Consider the following 13354-nt stretch of genomic DNA (forward strand, 5'->3'; position numbering starts at 1 on the left):
ATAAACAGTCTAGTGCAAGTGTCCTTATGATAAAAGGATTTTTTTTTTCCTTCTGGGTAGATGCCCAGTAATGGGATTGCAGGATCAAATGGGAGGTCTAGCCTGAGTTCTTTGAGGTTTCTTCATACTTCCTTCCAGAAAGGTTGTACTAGTTTGCAGTCCCACCAGCAGTGTAAAAGTGTTCCCTTCTCTCCACATCCAGGCCAGCATCTGCATTTTTGAGATTTTGTGATGTGGGCCATTCTCACTGGGGTTAGATGGTATCTCAGGGTGGTTTTAATTTGTATTTCTCTAATAAATAGGGATGATAAGCATTTTTTCATATGTTTGTTAGCCATTCATCTGTCTTCTTTAGATAAGGTTCTATTCATGTCTCTTGCCCATTGATATATGGGATTGTTGGCTAAAGCTGTAGTCTTGATAAAATCTTGTATTTATTTGCTTCCTACTGAAATGTTATCTCAGTATGATAATATAGGTTCTCTTATGTTGAGAGTTATATATTTAATGCTTGAGTTATATATTTAAATATTAATATAAATGGAAAACATTGATAAGTACAATTTCTGACAATTGTTTAGAAGATAGAGAAGTCACTATAAAGTTTTCTTGTAATTGCTAAGTCATGGAAGAAGCCCAAGTGCCCATTGATCCATGAATGGATTAAAATTGTGGTATTTGTTATGCAGCCTTAAAAAAAGATGGAGACCTTACTTCTTTCATGTTTACATGGATGCAGCTGGACCATATTCTTCTTAGCAAAGTATCTCAAGAATGGAAGAAAAAGTATCCAATGTACTCAGCCCTACTATGAAACCAATTATAGCCCAAGAATATGGGGAAAGGGGATAGGGAGGGCAGGTGGGGAAGGGTGAAGGAAGAGTAATTGGTGGGACTACACCTACGGTGCATCTTACAAGGGTACACGTGAAATTTACTAAATGTAGAATATAAATGTCTTAACACAATATCTAATAAAATGCCATGAAGGCTATGTTAACCAGTTTGATGAAAATATTTCAAATTGTATATAAAACCAGCACATTGTAACCCACGATTGCATTAATGTACACAGGTATGATTTAATGAAAAAAGAAAAAAAGACCTGCCAGAATAAATAAAAAAAGTTTTCTTGTTGAAGAAACAGTGGTAATTCACTTCTCTATACTAAATAGTGTTTTATATGTGTAAAGCTTTTCTTTATTATAGAGATAAATGAATATTACATAAACATCTGGATACCAGAGAAGGATTTTAAAATTTTATATAGAAATTAAAATTAAGAAAGAAAAGAAAGTAGATTAGAAAGGTATTTTGCTTCTTCTGAGATAGTTACATAGCACATGATATGAGGAAAGCAGAGCATGCCAAAACACAAAGGCAGTTTAGCAAGAAATGATGCAAAACACAAACAGAAACCAGAGAGGATTCTCAAACAGTATGAAACATGACAAATCAACTCATAGATAAATGAGGTTCATAACGGAAGCACTGATGAGCAGCTTCCATTATGAACCTGATTTATCTAGTGTAAGGGTCTCCCATCAACTTTCAAGGGTTTTACCCTGTTTCCCCGAAAATAAGACAGTGTCTTATTTTAAGGTGTGCTCCCAAGATGCGCTAGGTCTTATTTTCAGGGGATGTCTTATCTTTCCTGTAAGTGGGAAGCACTGATGAGCAGCTTCCATTATGAACCTGATTTATCTAGTGTAAGGGTCTCCATCAACTTTCAAGGGTTTTACCCTGTTTCCCCGAAAATAAGACAGTGTCTTATTTTAAGGTGTGCTCCCAAGATGCGCTAGGTCTTATTTTCAGGGTACGTCTTATCTTTCCCGTAAGTGGGTCTTATTTTCGGAGGATGTCTTATTTTTGGGGAAACAGGGTAGCGGCCAGTAGCAGTGATTGAAAGCTAGAAGAAAGGAAGAAAAGAACCACAGACTATGAGTTGATTTACATTGTACTAGCCATATAAAAAATCTAATCATTTATATATGTTTTGGCTGCAAAGTCAATTTACATTACAATCCAAAGCAAAATATTCTTCTTATCTGTGCATAGACTCCAAAATTTTTTTAAAAAGGTTTTTTGTTGGGCGGCGCCTGTGGCTCAGTGAGTAGGGCGCCGGCCCCATATGCCGAGGGTGGCGGGTTCAAACCCAGCCCCGGCCAAACTGCAACAAAAAAATAGCCAGGTGCTGTGGCGGGCACCTGTAGTCCCAGCTACTCGGGAGGCTGAGGCAAGAGAATCGCTTAAGCCCAGGAGCTGGAGGTTGCTGTGAGCTGTGTGAGGCCATGGCACTCTACCAAGGGCCTTAAAGTGAGACTCTGTCTCTACAAAAAAAAAAAAAAAAAAAGGTTTTTTGTTATTTTTGCTTTGGAAAATTTTAGTCTCTCTAGCTGAGCATCAGAGCAGCTTTACCTCTGCTGTTCATCTCCTCAAGGTTTGCTAATGAAACCAACTTGTTCTACAGTGGTCAGGGTGCTGGCTTTCTCCCATTCACTCTTGTTTTACTCAGATTGGCTTTTTGCAGAGCGTGTAGTATAATAATTCCATTAAGTGCCAATCTATTACTTTACTCCATTATGGTAAATAACTCTAAGAATCCCTAAAGTGAGTATCTCATCTTATGGGTACAAGATGCATGTTTAAGGGCATACGGTATTACCCCATGTAATTTCAATTAAACACAGTTTCCTTTATATTAGGCATCTTTCCATTTCTGACTTGGTTCCTAAGTATTTATTTATTTTAAATGTAGATACTCCCCTAACCCAGGTAATATGGAATTACCTTTCCATATTCCACTTACCTTTGAAATCACCTTTCCAAACTGTGAATGAAAATTTAAATGATTGTTGGCACCATCTACCTGTACCCTTCATTTGTTTTTAAGTCAATAGAAGTCAAAATGTGACATGTAGTAAATATAAAGAGTCTCCAATATTGAACGGGAATTAAACCTCAGATTCCAATGTCCTACTGACATACGAACTCAGGAATGTGGATCAATCCTTTAATAACATTTTCATGGGTTCTTATTTTTTAATGTATATTTTGACAATGAAAAAAATGGATTATGACTTCTTGTTAGCTATTATCTTATTGTTTATTTAAAATATATAGAAATGATTTTAAAATATTTTTATGATAGGACACAAATGTTTAGAAAACCAATCTTACCAATAGGTCCCTCACACAGATATATCTAATAATTTGCCTCAAATGAAATCATTGCTGCTTCTTCAGAGCAATAACAGCATAACATCTGGGAGATTTCACAGGATCAAACAACTTCACCAGTGCAGACCATGCAATATCTTCCTGCAAATTAATTAAGCGATTTAGGTATACAACTGTTTGTTGAAGATAAAAAGGAGAGATGAATCAGATTATACATTATAATGTACAAATTTTATAAAACCCAAAGTATATAAAAAAACTATTTACTGAATAAATTAACATTTACAATTTTACTGCTAAGATTTTATGCTGAGGAAATAATTAAACATATATTAATACATAGAAAGCTTATGTTTAATGAAGTGAAAAATTCTAAATGAAATAAAACAAATTGTATGTAAAGCTGCATTTATAATTTCATTCTAATTTTAATTACAATATATATAATGTGCACATACATATACGTATAACATACATGTATTTGAGAGATTCATCATAAAATATACCGAAAATGTAACAGTTAATGCTGAAAGGTGTGATGACTTTTAATATCTTTTATATTCTTCTATTTACATTTTCTATCATAAATATGTATTACTTTTACATCCTTTAAAATATTAAAAATTAATATTTATGTGATAGGGTTAGGGTTATGGTTCATTACCACCTCTTCATCTTTGTGCATACTGTTTTGGTTTGGTATTCAACTTAGGTCAATGAAAATTGTTTTGAAAAGGGAAATGAGTATCCAGTAAAATAGGTTACTTAAGTACTTGGGAACCAAAGTTTTCCAGGAAAGTACATCATTATTTAAATATTTAAAAGTTGCCTTCTTCATAGAAATACAAATTAGAACAGAGCAAACATTTATTATAACCCATTTGTTCCAAGAAGCCAGATGAAAAGAAGCCGGCTGGGCATGGTGGCTCACACCTGTAATCTCAGCACTTGAGAGGCTGAGGTGAGTAGATTGCCTGATCTCACAGTATCTAGACCAGCCTGAGCCAGAGCAAGACCTCATCTCTAAAAAAATAGCCAGGTGTTGTGGCGGGCGCCTATAGTCCCAGCTACTTGGGAGGCTGAGGCAAGAGAATTTCTTGAGCTCAAGAGTTTGAGGTTGCTGTGAACTATGACGCCATGATACTCTATCAAGGGCAACAAAGTGAGACTCTTGTCTCAAATAAATAAATAAATAAATAAAACAGTAAGAAAAAGAAAAGAAGTAAAGTTCCTCATATAAAATAAAATTATTAAAATATGGGGTTATAGTGGAAATGTTAAGGTGAATCCATGAATGGATAGAATGTAAATAGCTTAGCATTTATCAAACTTTATTTTAACCACAGCTCAGAAGAAAAACTGCAAAAAAGATATTTACCCAAAGACAATATATTTGCCATTAAACACAGATAAAACAAGTAAGACTGTGAAAAATCAAAAGTAATCTTCATTGATCAGGAAGAAGTTTTTATTCTGTATAATCCAAAAATCCAAAAGTGATTTAAAAGGCAATTCTTATCAAATGAAATGTATATACAATTATCTTAATGTCTTGCCTCAATAAATTTAGCTATATAATGTCATATATTGTGGTTCATGTTCATTGCGTATGTATAATAATTACAATGCAATTAAAAGAACGTAAATTTTATTAAGCAGCTTTGCTGAAAACATGTGTTGTACATATGTTTGTATGCTTAAAAAGAGATGGGATGAATATTTAAACTATGAATAAAAATTTCCTACTAGTTTTATGTGAAAGAACCTTATCCCAGATATAAGTGGATCCATATTACTGTAAAGATATTTGTTATGAATTTAAAATAATATAATTTACCTGCTCTTTCAGGTAGCAAAGTCGATCTAGAAGAATCAATGTCTCTATACAAGGAGCCAGAACAACTTTCAACTAAAAAGAACAAAATAAGGTAGGATAGTGATACTTAACAAAAAAAAGACTAGCTCATTTCTTTAACACTTAACATTTAAGAGAATGTATCTATAGAAGTTTATATAGGCCAAATCTCTAATACCCATGTCCATCTTCAGAAAATGAATACTGCAGAGATCAAAAGGTTTTCTTTAATAATAATAGGAAAAGAATGTTTTTTAAGTCACTTTGAGGTAGAATCCAACAAACAATCACATGTGACAGGAAGCTTTTAAAGGGGTACTAAGAATGAAATTCATTAAAAGGAATGCTTGTGAAATAACTGCATTGAGACCAATGTGTGTTCAAAGGACTCTGAGGCTTCTATTTGTGCATTTATAATACACTTTAAGAGAAATCTACCATGTGTTTTCTTTATTACATTACTGACACCTAATATAGTTCTGAAATAGGAAATGATCCAAAACAGTTTTTCTACAGTAAGAGAAAAACAACATAGATTGTTTGGCCCCACAATAAAATTTAATAGGATCCTATTCAAGTCTAGTAACATACCCAAGGTAATATGCTTAACTCTTAGATTTACCATATTGAAAGCTTCCAGCTCATTCATTCGAGGTTTATACATCTCATAGTAGTTCATTATAATTTTTTCTGGCAGCTTCAAGATAAAAAAAAAAACAAAAAAAAAAAACAAGAAATTTAACAATAGCTAAAAAACATTCTTTATCAAACGTATCCCAAAGTAAAATAAACATGATATCAATTTGACAGAACAACCTCAGGTGTCTGAAGAGCTTTCTATAAGATATGGAGCAAGTGGATATGACATAAAATTCACTTAAATCTGTATTTACATATCATAAATTAAATCTCCAGCATTATCCTATTAATACTGTTTAATTTCAACAACTAGCGATAAACTATTCACTTGCACTGCTACCATGCAGGGGATATAGAAGGAGCTCAATAAACCTTTTATTACTAAAATTAAAACACTATATCTAAAACTGTATATCCTAGAGAAGAATTCAAAGGCAACGGGAACACAATAATGGCATCTATTTAACATCCATTTAACAAATCCATCAACAAACGTTACTTCATGTTTTTTCTCTAAAAGAATGCCCACAGTATGCTGAACTAAAACTTAGCATGCTTTTGCTCCCACCAGATGACCTTTATGCTTCCTGAGTCAATTGTATTTATTTCTAAACTGGTTATGCCAGTTCCATTATTATAATGATATACAGGTTAAGTATCCCCAATCTGAAAACCTGCCATCTGAAAATGTTCCAAAATCTAAAACATGACACTCAAAGGAAATGCTCCCTGGAGCATTTTGGTTTTCAGATTTTTAGATTAGGGATGCTCAACCACTAAGTATAGTTATAATACAAATACTTCAAAATCTGAAAAAATCTAAACTCTGAAATATTTCTGGTCTCAATCATTTCAGATAAGAGATACTCAACCTGTGGTATAAATAAATATTACATAACCAATGACATATGAAGGCAAAAAGAAAAGTTGTTTCTATAAATCGAATGCCTTTGTGAAAGACCTTATAGAGCAAAGTCACCAGAAGAAATTGCTACCAATTACATACAGTCAAAACCAATGAAGGACTGGGTTACAAACAGTCAAAAATCTAAAATTGTACTTCTTTTTAAATGTCTAAATGAATTTATTTTTTTCAAAGCTCCTATTCTTTTTATTAATGCAATAATAAAGTCTCTTTCGAATTTAAGAAGTACAAAAGGGTAACAGGAAAGTAAGGATTTGTCTCACCCAGTATCTTATGAACCCTTCCAGAAAACAAACAAAAGACATGCAGACGGAGCACACTCCACCTTACTTAAAATTTTGCTCATTTTTGAAACAAATGAGTATCTTCTAGACCAAACTGCTGCAGTCTAATATACTGGAGTGGACCCAGTTTTGTACTTCAAGACAGCAAAAACTCTCATCTCATAAAAATTTGTGTATGTGTGTGAACGATAGCCTTTAATCTTCTTCTCTCCTTCCAGCCTAAGATCAGTAGTTGCAGGACAAGGCAGAACTCATAGGATTGTACTTCCCTTCCTGCCTCCTATAAATGTGTTTTTTCACTGTGATTTCCTGGGTTATCCATACTCTGTTCTCCATTGCACTGAACTGGGAAGCACCATCCTGGTTATCAGTTATGTTTGTTCTAAACTGGAGATTTTTGATTTTGCTCCTCAGAATATGCCAGTGTAGAGAACTGTGTTCTGTTGGTATCATTTGAGATCTAGAACGCTGGGCATTTCCTCTTGGAATCTTTCTGCATTCTTTTTTCTTTCTTTTTTTTTTTTTTTCTTTTTACCTTCATTGTATTTCAAAATGTACATGGTTAGAGACTTAAAATATCTTCTGATTTTGTCGAAAAAGGAATTTGTGTTTCTGTTTCTCATTTTATTTCTAGCTTTTGAGTAATTCTGGAAGGGAAATTAGAAACACTATCTTTTAGTCTTCTATTAAAAATAATAAAAGTTTGTTGCTTTAAGTGAACCAAAGATGGTTAAGAATATTATAGATTATGCATTATAATTCTGCTTGATGCAAAAAACTCAAAGGTAGAACTCTAAGAGTGAAACCATATATGCAAACCTGTGTGCAAAAAGCAAAACAAAACAAACAAAATAATGGCCTTGTTTTTATACCAAAAGTTTAGTGAATAAAATGTATACAGTCAGCCCTCTGTATCTGTGGGTTCTATATCTATGAGTTCTGCATCCAGGGACTCAACCAAACACAAATTGAAAATAATGGGAAAAGCACTATAAAGAATAAAAATACAACAATAAAAAACAATACAAATAAAAATCAACTATTTCTATAGCATTTTCATTGTATTAGGTATTACTATGTATCTAGAGATGATTTAAAGTACACAGGAAAATATGATAGATTATGTGCAAAGACTACATCATTTTATACAAGGAGTTTGACGATTTATGGACTTTTGTATCTGCAGAGTCATGGAACCAATTCCTTCTGGATACCCAAGAATGACTGTAGTTTGAGGGAGCTCCAGAGGAATGGACTTCTCACATTTTAAAACTTTGCTCTTACCTTCAGAGCACAGAGAATATTATTTTATTTATTTACTTAATTTTTTTTTGAGACAGGGGCTAACTTTGTCACCCACACTGGAGTTAAATGGCATGATCATAGTTCATTGCAGCCTCAAAATCCTAGGCTCAATTGATCCATTTCATTCAGCCTCTTAAGAAGCTGGGACTACGGGCATGTGCCACCACATTTAGGTAATTTTAAAAATTTTTTGTAGAGACAGAGTCTTGTGATGTTGCCTTGGGTGGTCTTGAACTATTGGTCCAATCAATCCTCCTACACCAGCCTCCCCAAATGCTAAGATTATAGGCATTGGCCACTTTGCCCAGCCCTCTAATCATATGTTTTTAAGTGAAAACACTGAGTGCCTCAGGAGTCAACGTTTTAATTAACTTACTAAATCAAATACTCAAAAACCAGTCTCATTAGATTGGAACATAGAAATTATAAGGAAGTTTCAAGATGAAGACACTCCTAAAACCATAACATCAATCTTTATGATAGATATATTCATGGTCTCATTTATAGATGGCATTTGTGAGTGTTAAAGCCAATGAAATCCTAGGTAGGGCCAACTTCCAGGAGACAAGAAAGGCATCTTTTTAATTGAGGCACTGCCTGGCATAGATAGTATTTAGCAAGGACATATATGAAAATGTGTAAGTTGAAAGTATACAGTGAGTAGCAGCTGGGAGTACTGATCATGAATTGCATTACTACCCCCTGCCTGACCCCTAGAGACTCCAATCCAGATAAAAAGACTAGTTAGTCTGAATTAAACTGTGTAAATAAGGCCCTGACTTAGTGGGCTGTGTGTCATGTTCAGGGAGATATCCAGTCCTAAGACAAAATGGAGTGAGAAATAGAAAAAAAATCATGCAAAACATTTTACTTTTCCTTGTAATTTGTTTACAGTTATTTTAACTCTAATATAGTCCATGTGTTTGTTACATGTTTTACCACCCAACATGTTTCATACACTTGACCAATTTCATTCTATCTCCAAGAATTTCAAGAGTTAAAGTTCTAGACATAAGCACCTCTTTTTCAACTCTTCAATAATTCCTTGAATTTCATCTGCCTTTATTTCAAATATCAGTTCTTCAATCTGTTTTAGAAATACATTTATTTTGTCTACTGATAAGTATGAATTTTCTTTTTATTTTTCCTCATAGAATTGTTTGCCCAATGATTTCAAGTTTAGGAAAAATGCCAAAACAACATTTTCAGTGTCTCTTAGTAAAGTATATAATTATGACAGACAGAAGCATGGAATTTAGAGCCTTCTTCCCCAGTTACCTAGATTCTGGCCTAAAGAAATCCATGTAATCAATTTCCTCACCTATAAAACAAGAAAAACATCATTCATTTTGTTATGCGTAGGGCCATCCTTAGTATTCAATGAGATAACACAAAAAAAGCTTTTAGCACAGTGCTGGGCACAAAAGAAAGGTTTAGTAAGTATTCTCCTCTCACATTATTTTTTTTTAAATAAACATTTTAGCACAGTTTTAAGGAAATGTTGAAGATAATACAGAGAATTTTCATACACCCATACCCATTTCTCCTATTATTAACATCTTATGTTTGTTTATTTATTTAGATAGGGTCTCACTTTATCACCCAGGCTGGAGTGCAGTGCTGTGATCATACTTTACTGTAACCTTGAACTCTGACTCAAGAGATCCTTCTATCTTAGCCTCCATAGTAGCCAGGATTACTGGTACATGCTACCACGTCCAGATCACTTTTTTTTTTTTTTTGAGACAGAGTCTCACTATGTCACCCTTGGTAGAGTGCTGTGGCATCACAGCTCACAGCAACCTCTAACTCTTGGGCTTCAGCAATTCTCTTGCCTCAGCTTCCCAAGAAGCTGGGACTACAGGCACCTGCTGCCGTGTCGCCTGGCTATTTTGTTTTTGTTGTTGTAATTGTTGTTTAGCTGGCCCGGGCCAGATTCGAACCCGCCGGCCTCAGTGTATGTGGCTGGTGCCATAACCACTGTGCTATGGACGCTGAGCCATGTCCAGATAATTTAAAATTTATTTTTATAGAGGTGGGGTCTCACTCTAGCTGATCTTAAACCTCAAGATACCTTTATGCCTCAGCCTCCCAAAGCATTGGGATTAGTAGCATGAGCCACCCAGCCACCTTAATGAACTGTTATTGATAAATTACCATTAACTATAGTTCTCATGTTTTTTAGTTCGAGAATCCCATCCAGGATTCCAGATTGCACTTAGCCCTCTTGACTTTGACAGTGTCTCAGACTTGCCTTATTTATGATGACTTTGACAGTTTTAAGGGAGTACTGATCAGATATTTTGTAGAGTATTCCCCCATATAGATTTTTCAAATATTTTTCTCATGAATACATTGGGGGTATGGTTTTTGAAAGAGAGATCACAGGGTAGAGTATCATGTACCTCAAATTATATCAAGAGTACATTCTATCAACATGAGTTTTTGACATTTTTGACATTAACCTCATTACCTGGCTGATAGTGTTTGTTGGGGTCCTTCACTGGAAAGTTCTCCCCCTCCCATTCTTATACTATACTTTTTGGAAGAAAGTCACCATGTGCGGTGCACACTTACGGAGTGGAGAGTTAGGCTCCATCTCCTCCGGGGTAGAAAAGCTACATAAAGTACTTGAAATTTTTTTCTGTGGTTAATTTGTCTCTTCTCCTTTATTTATTTATTCCTTCAATTTGTTTTTTAAACAGATACAGGGGTCCAGATAGGCAAAATGGACCACAATGTAACTTTATGGGAAGTTGGTTGGATGAATGCATGAGAGATAGACTGTTGTTTACAGTTCCTCTGCACATCACATTATCAGATGTGTTAGCAGTTGACTTAGTTCTCACCACTAGATGGTGGGACAGAATCTTCCTGGCTAGAGTATAATTGGCTTAAGAATTAAAGTAGGAAGATATGAAGGTGAGGCAATTAGCTGATCCTCTCAATGGACCCAGGGAAGACAAAGCCAGTGACAAGAGGCTGAAGAGATTCCAATATTCTTAGGTTGATAGAGGAAGCTTAGGTGGATAGAGCACAAAGATCAGTGTACCTGTGCTCTTGTGGAGTACACAGAACAAAAGTATATTTATTTCTTTTAGAAATAATGAAATTTTGCATTTAACTATTCTTCCTAAGGTTGAAGTTTATGGGCAATAAAACAGAGGGTTTTTTTAACAAGCAATTAAGAAACATGTATAAAGTTCTCATATTTTCTATTCTCCTAATGGAAAAAACTTGGAACCAGCTAGTACAGCAAAAAATACATATAAATGTTACATTCAGGTGCTATTTATTCTACAAATGAGTATTAATACATCATATAATTATTGCACATTTTCCTTTGAATTAACACATTTTCAGAGTTTGTGTATTTCAGGAAGTCTAATAATCTAAAATAAAGTGACACTGAAATTAATGTTTTCTCACATATTTTCAGCAATATTACTAAGACAATTAAGCAGCTCTTATTTTTCTTCCTTCAATAAAAAAATAAAAAGTATAATGTGTCTTCCTTTTATTTGTTCTTTCAGTGATAATATCTTCTACTAGTCCCTAGAGCTACTGGTTGTCAGGGAGACAGTTGTGTATCTAATTCTTCCCTATGGTTAGCTGGGAGAATAACGGTAATTTTTATAGGTAATGGGGCTGTTCTTATATAGAATTAGACTTACATTACATCAGACTTTTCTATTGCTTAATGGGAATATCCTTTTATCTTTTGTGCACTTATCACTAAATATTATAAGGTTTAAGCTTTGCACATAACCTTGGCATACTTTTTGATCATAATCTGAAAGAAGTATAACTTTTTTTCAAATGTTTGTTCTAAATCCATATAATCATAAATTATTGAAACTTACTATGCTCATTTTTAAGAAAAATTTGAGCAGCTTATAATACGAGGCATACAAATGTATCAGTAGTAATAGTAATTAAAGTGAAATACATTTTCAAGGGTATATAACTGAACAGAGAAGAACATGATATCAAAATAACTTAGTTAAGGACAGCTGCTAGAATCAAGCATACATTTAACTTTGAGCCTCCTGATAGGTTAGGCAAAAATGAAATAAATTGAATGTTCTTTGGAGGAGATCATCCAAAGAGATGAAAAAGTGACCAGAATTTTATCATGTAGCTTGCTATATAGGATGACTCAGTTAACATAAAGCCTTCTTAATAATGTCTTAGTTGAATGTTCAGAAATATCCTTGTATAAATTAGGTTGACTCAGAATGCCCCCAAATGACAAGCCCTATTTTAATGTGTCGTGGCCCAATCATTGCTTGGGGGAAGAGTCACAGGATGCAACTAATGGACAAAGGTCTTCCTGAAGCCACTTGTCCTCCTCATCTTACTAGAGTTTTTGTGGCTTACAACAGGGCTATATATAGTTTGTAAATATACCTTTGTACTATTGCTGTTTTGAAGCCTGCTTCCAGTTACCAAACTACATTCTGATGAAACTAGGCTACACATCTCTTTTCTGTGTTCTTTTGAAAATGACAGATTCCAGTCTTTCTTATAAGTACTATATATGTATTTCTGGAATAGTCTCTTACCAATTATTGAAAAAAATCTGAACAAATCTATTTCTTACAATCAAAAAGTCAAGTAACACCTTCCTTCCTTTGTAGGAAACACAGTAATCATAGTTCTGATAATGCACCCCTATAGGGATGGACTATGGTAGGTCTAAGGGTGTAAACACAGAAGTATTGTTCTTTATTAATGTGATTTGATATAGAAATGAGGCCTGAAGGCAGTGCCTGTGGCTCAGTGAGTAGGGCGCTGGCCCCATATACTGAGGGTGGCAGGTTTGAACGCAGCCCCGGCCAAATTGCAACACAAAAAAATAGCCGGGCGTTGTGGCAAGAGCCTGTAGTCCCAGCTACTTGGGAGGTTGAGGCAAAAGAATCGCCTAAGCCCAAGAGTTAGAGGTTGCTATGAACTGTGATTCCAGGGCATTCTACTGAGGGTGACAAAATGAGACTCTGTCTCGAAAAAAAAAAAAAAGAAAAGAAATGAGGCCTAAATATCTACAATTGTGCATGGATAGCATACTTCTTTTTCTTTTTTTTTTTTTTTTGTAGAGACAGAGTCTCACTGTACCGCCCCGGGGTAGAGTGCTGTGGCGTCACACGGCTTACAGCAACCTCCAAT

The 13354-nt window shown here is 34.5% G+C and overlaps 1 protein-coding gene across 4 annotated transcripts in view; it reads right to left on the reverse strand.

The window, feature by feature from the left end:
- Positions 1-3084: 3084 nt before the first annotated feature.
- METTL25 (methyltransferase like 25) overlaps positions 3085-13354 on the reverse strand; it is a 93425-nt gene continuing 83155 nt past the window's right edge. For 2 of the 4 annotated variants that reach the window (XM_053584855.1, XM_053584858.1), the window contains exons 10-12: positions 5658-5732; positions 5018-5089; positions 3085-3321 (exon numbers count right to left, since the gene is read on the reverse strand). In XM_053584855.1, the coding sequence (XP_053440830.1) occupies positions 3229-3321; positions 5018-5089; positions 5658-5732 (240 nt within the window). In that variant the 3' untranslated portion in view covers positions 3085-3228. The remainder of the gene's footprint in view (positions 3322-5017; positions 5090-5657; positions 5733-13354) is intronic. The other 2 variants (XM_053584857.1, XM_053584856.1) reach the window with 1 other exon arrangement.

This window comes from Nycticebus coucang, chromosome 3, assembly GCF_027406575.1.
Source record: "Nycticebus coucang isolate mNycCou1 chromosome 3, mNycCou1.pri, whole genome shotgun sequence".
Taxonomy (NCBI): domain Eukaryota; kingdom Metazoa; phylum Chordata; class Mammalia; order Primates; family Lorisidae; genus Nycticebus; species Nycticebus coucang.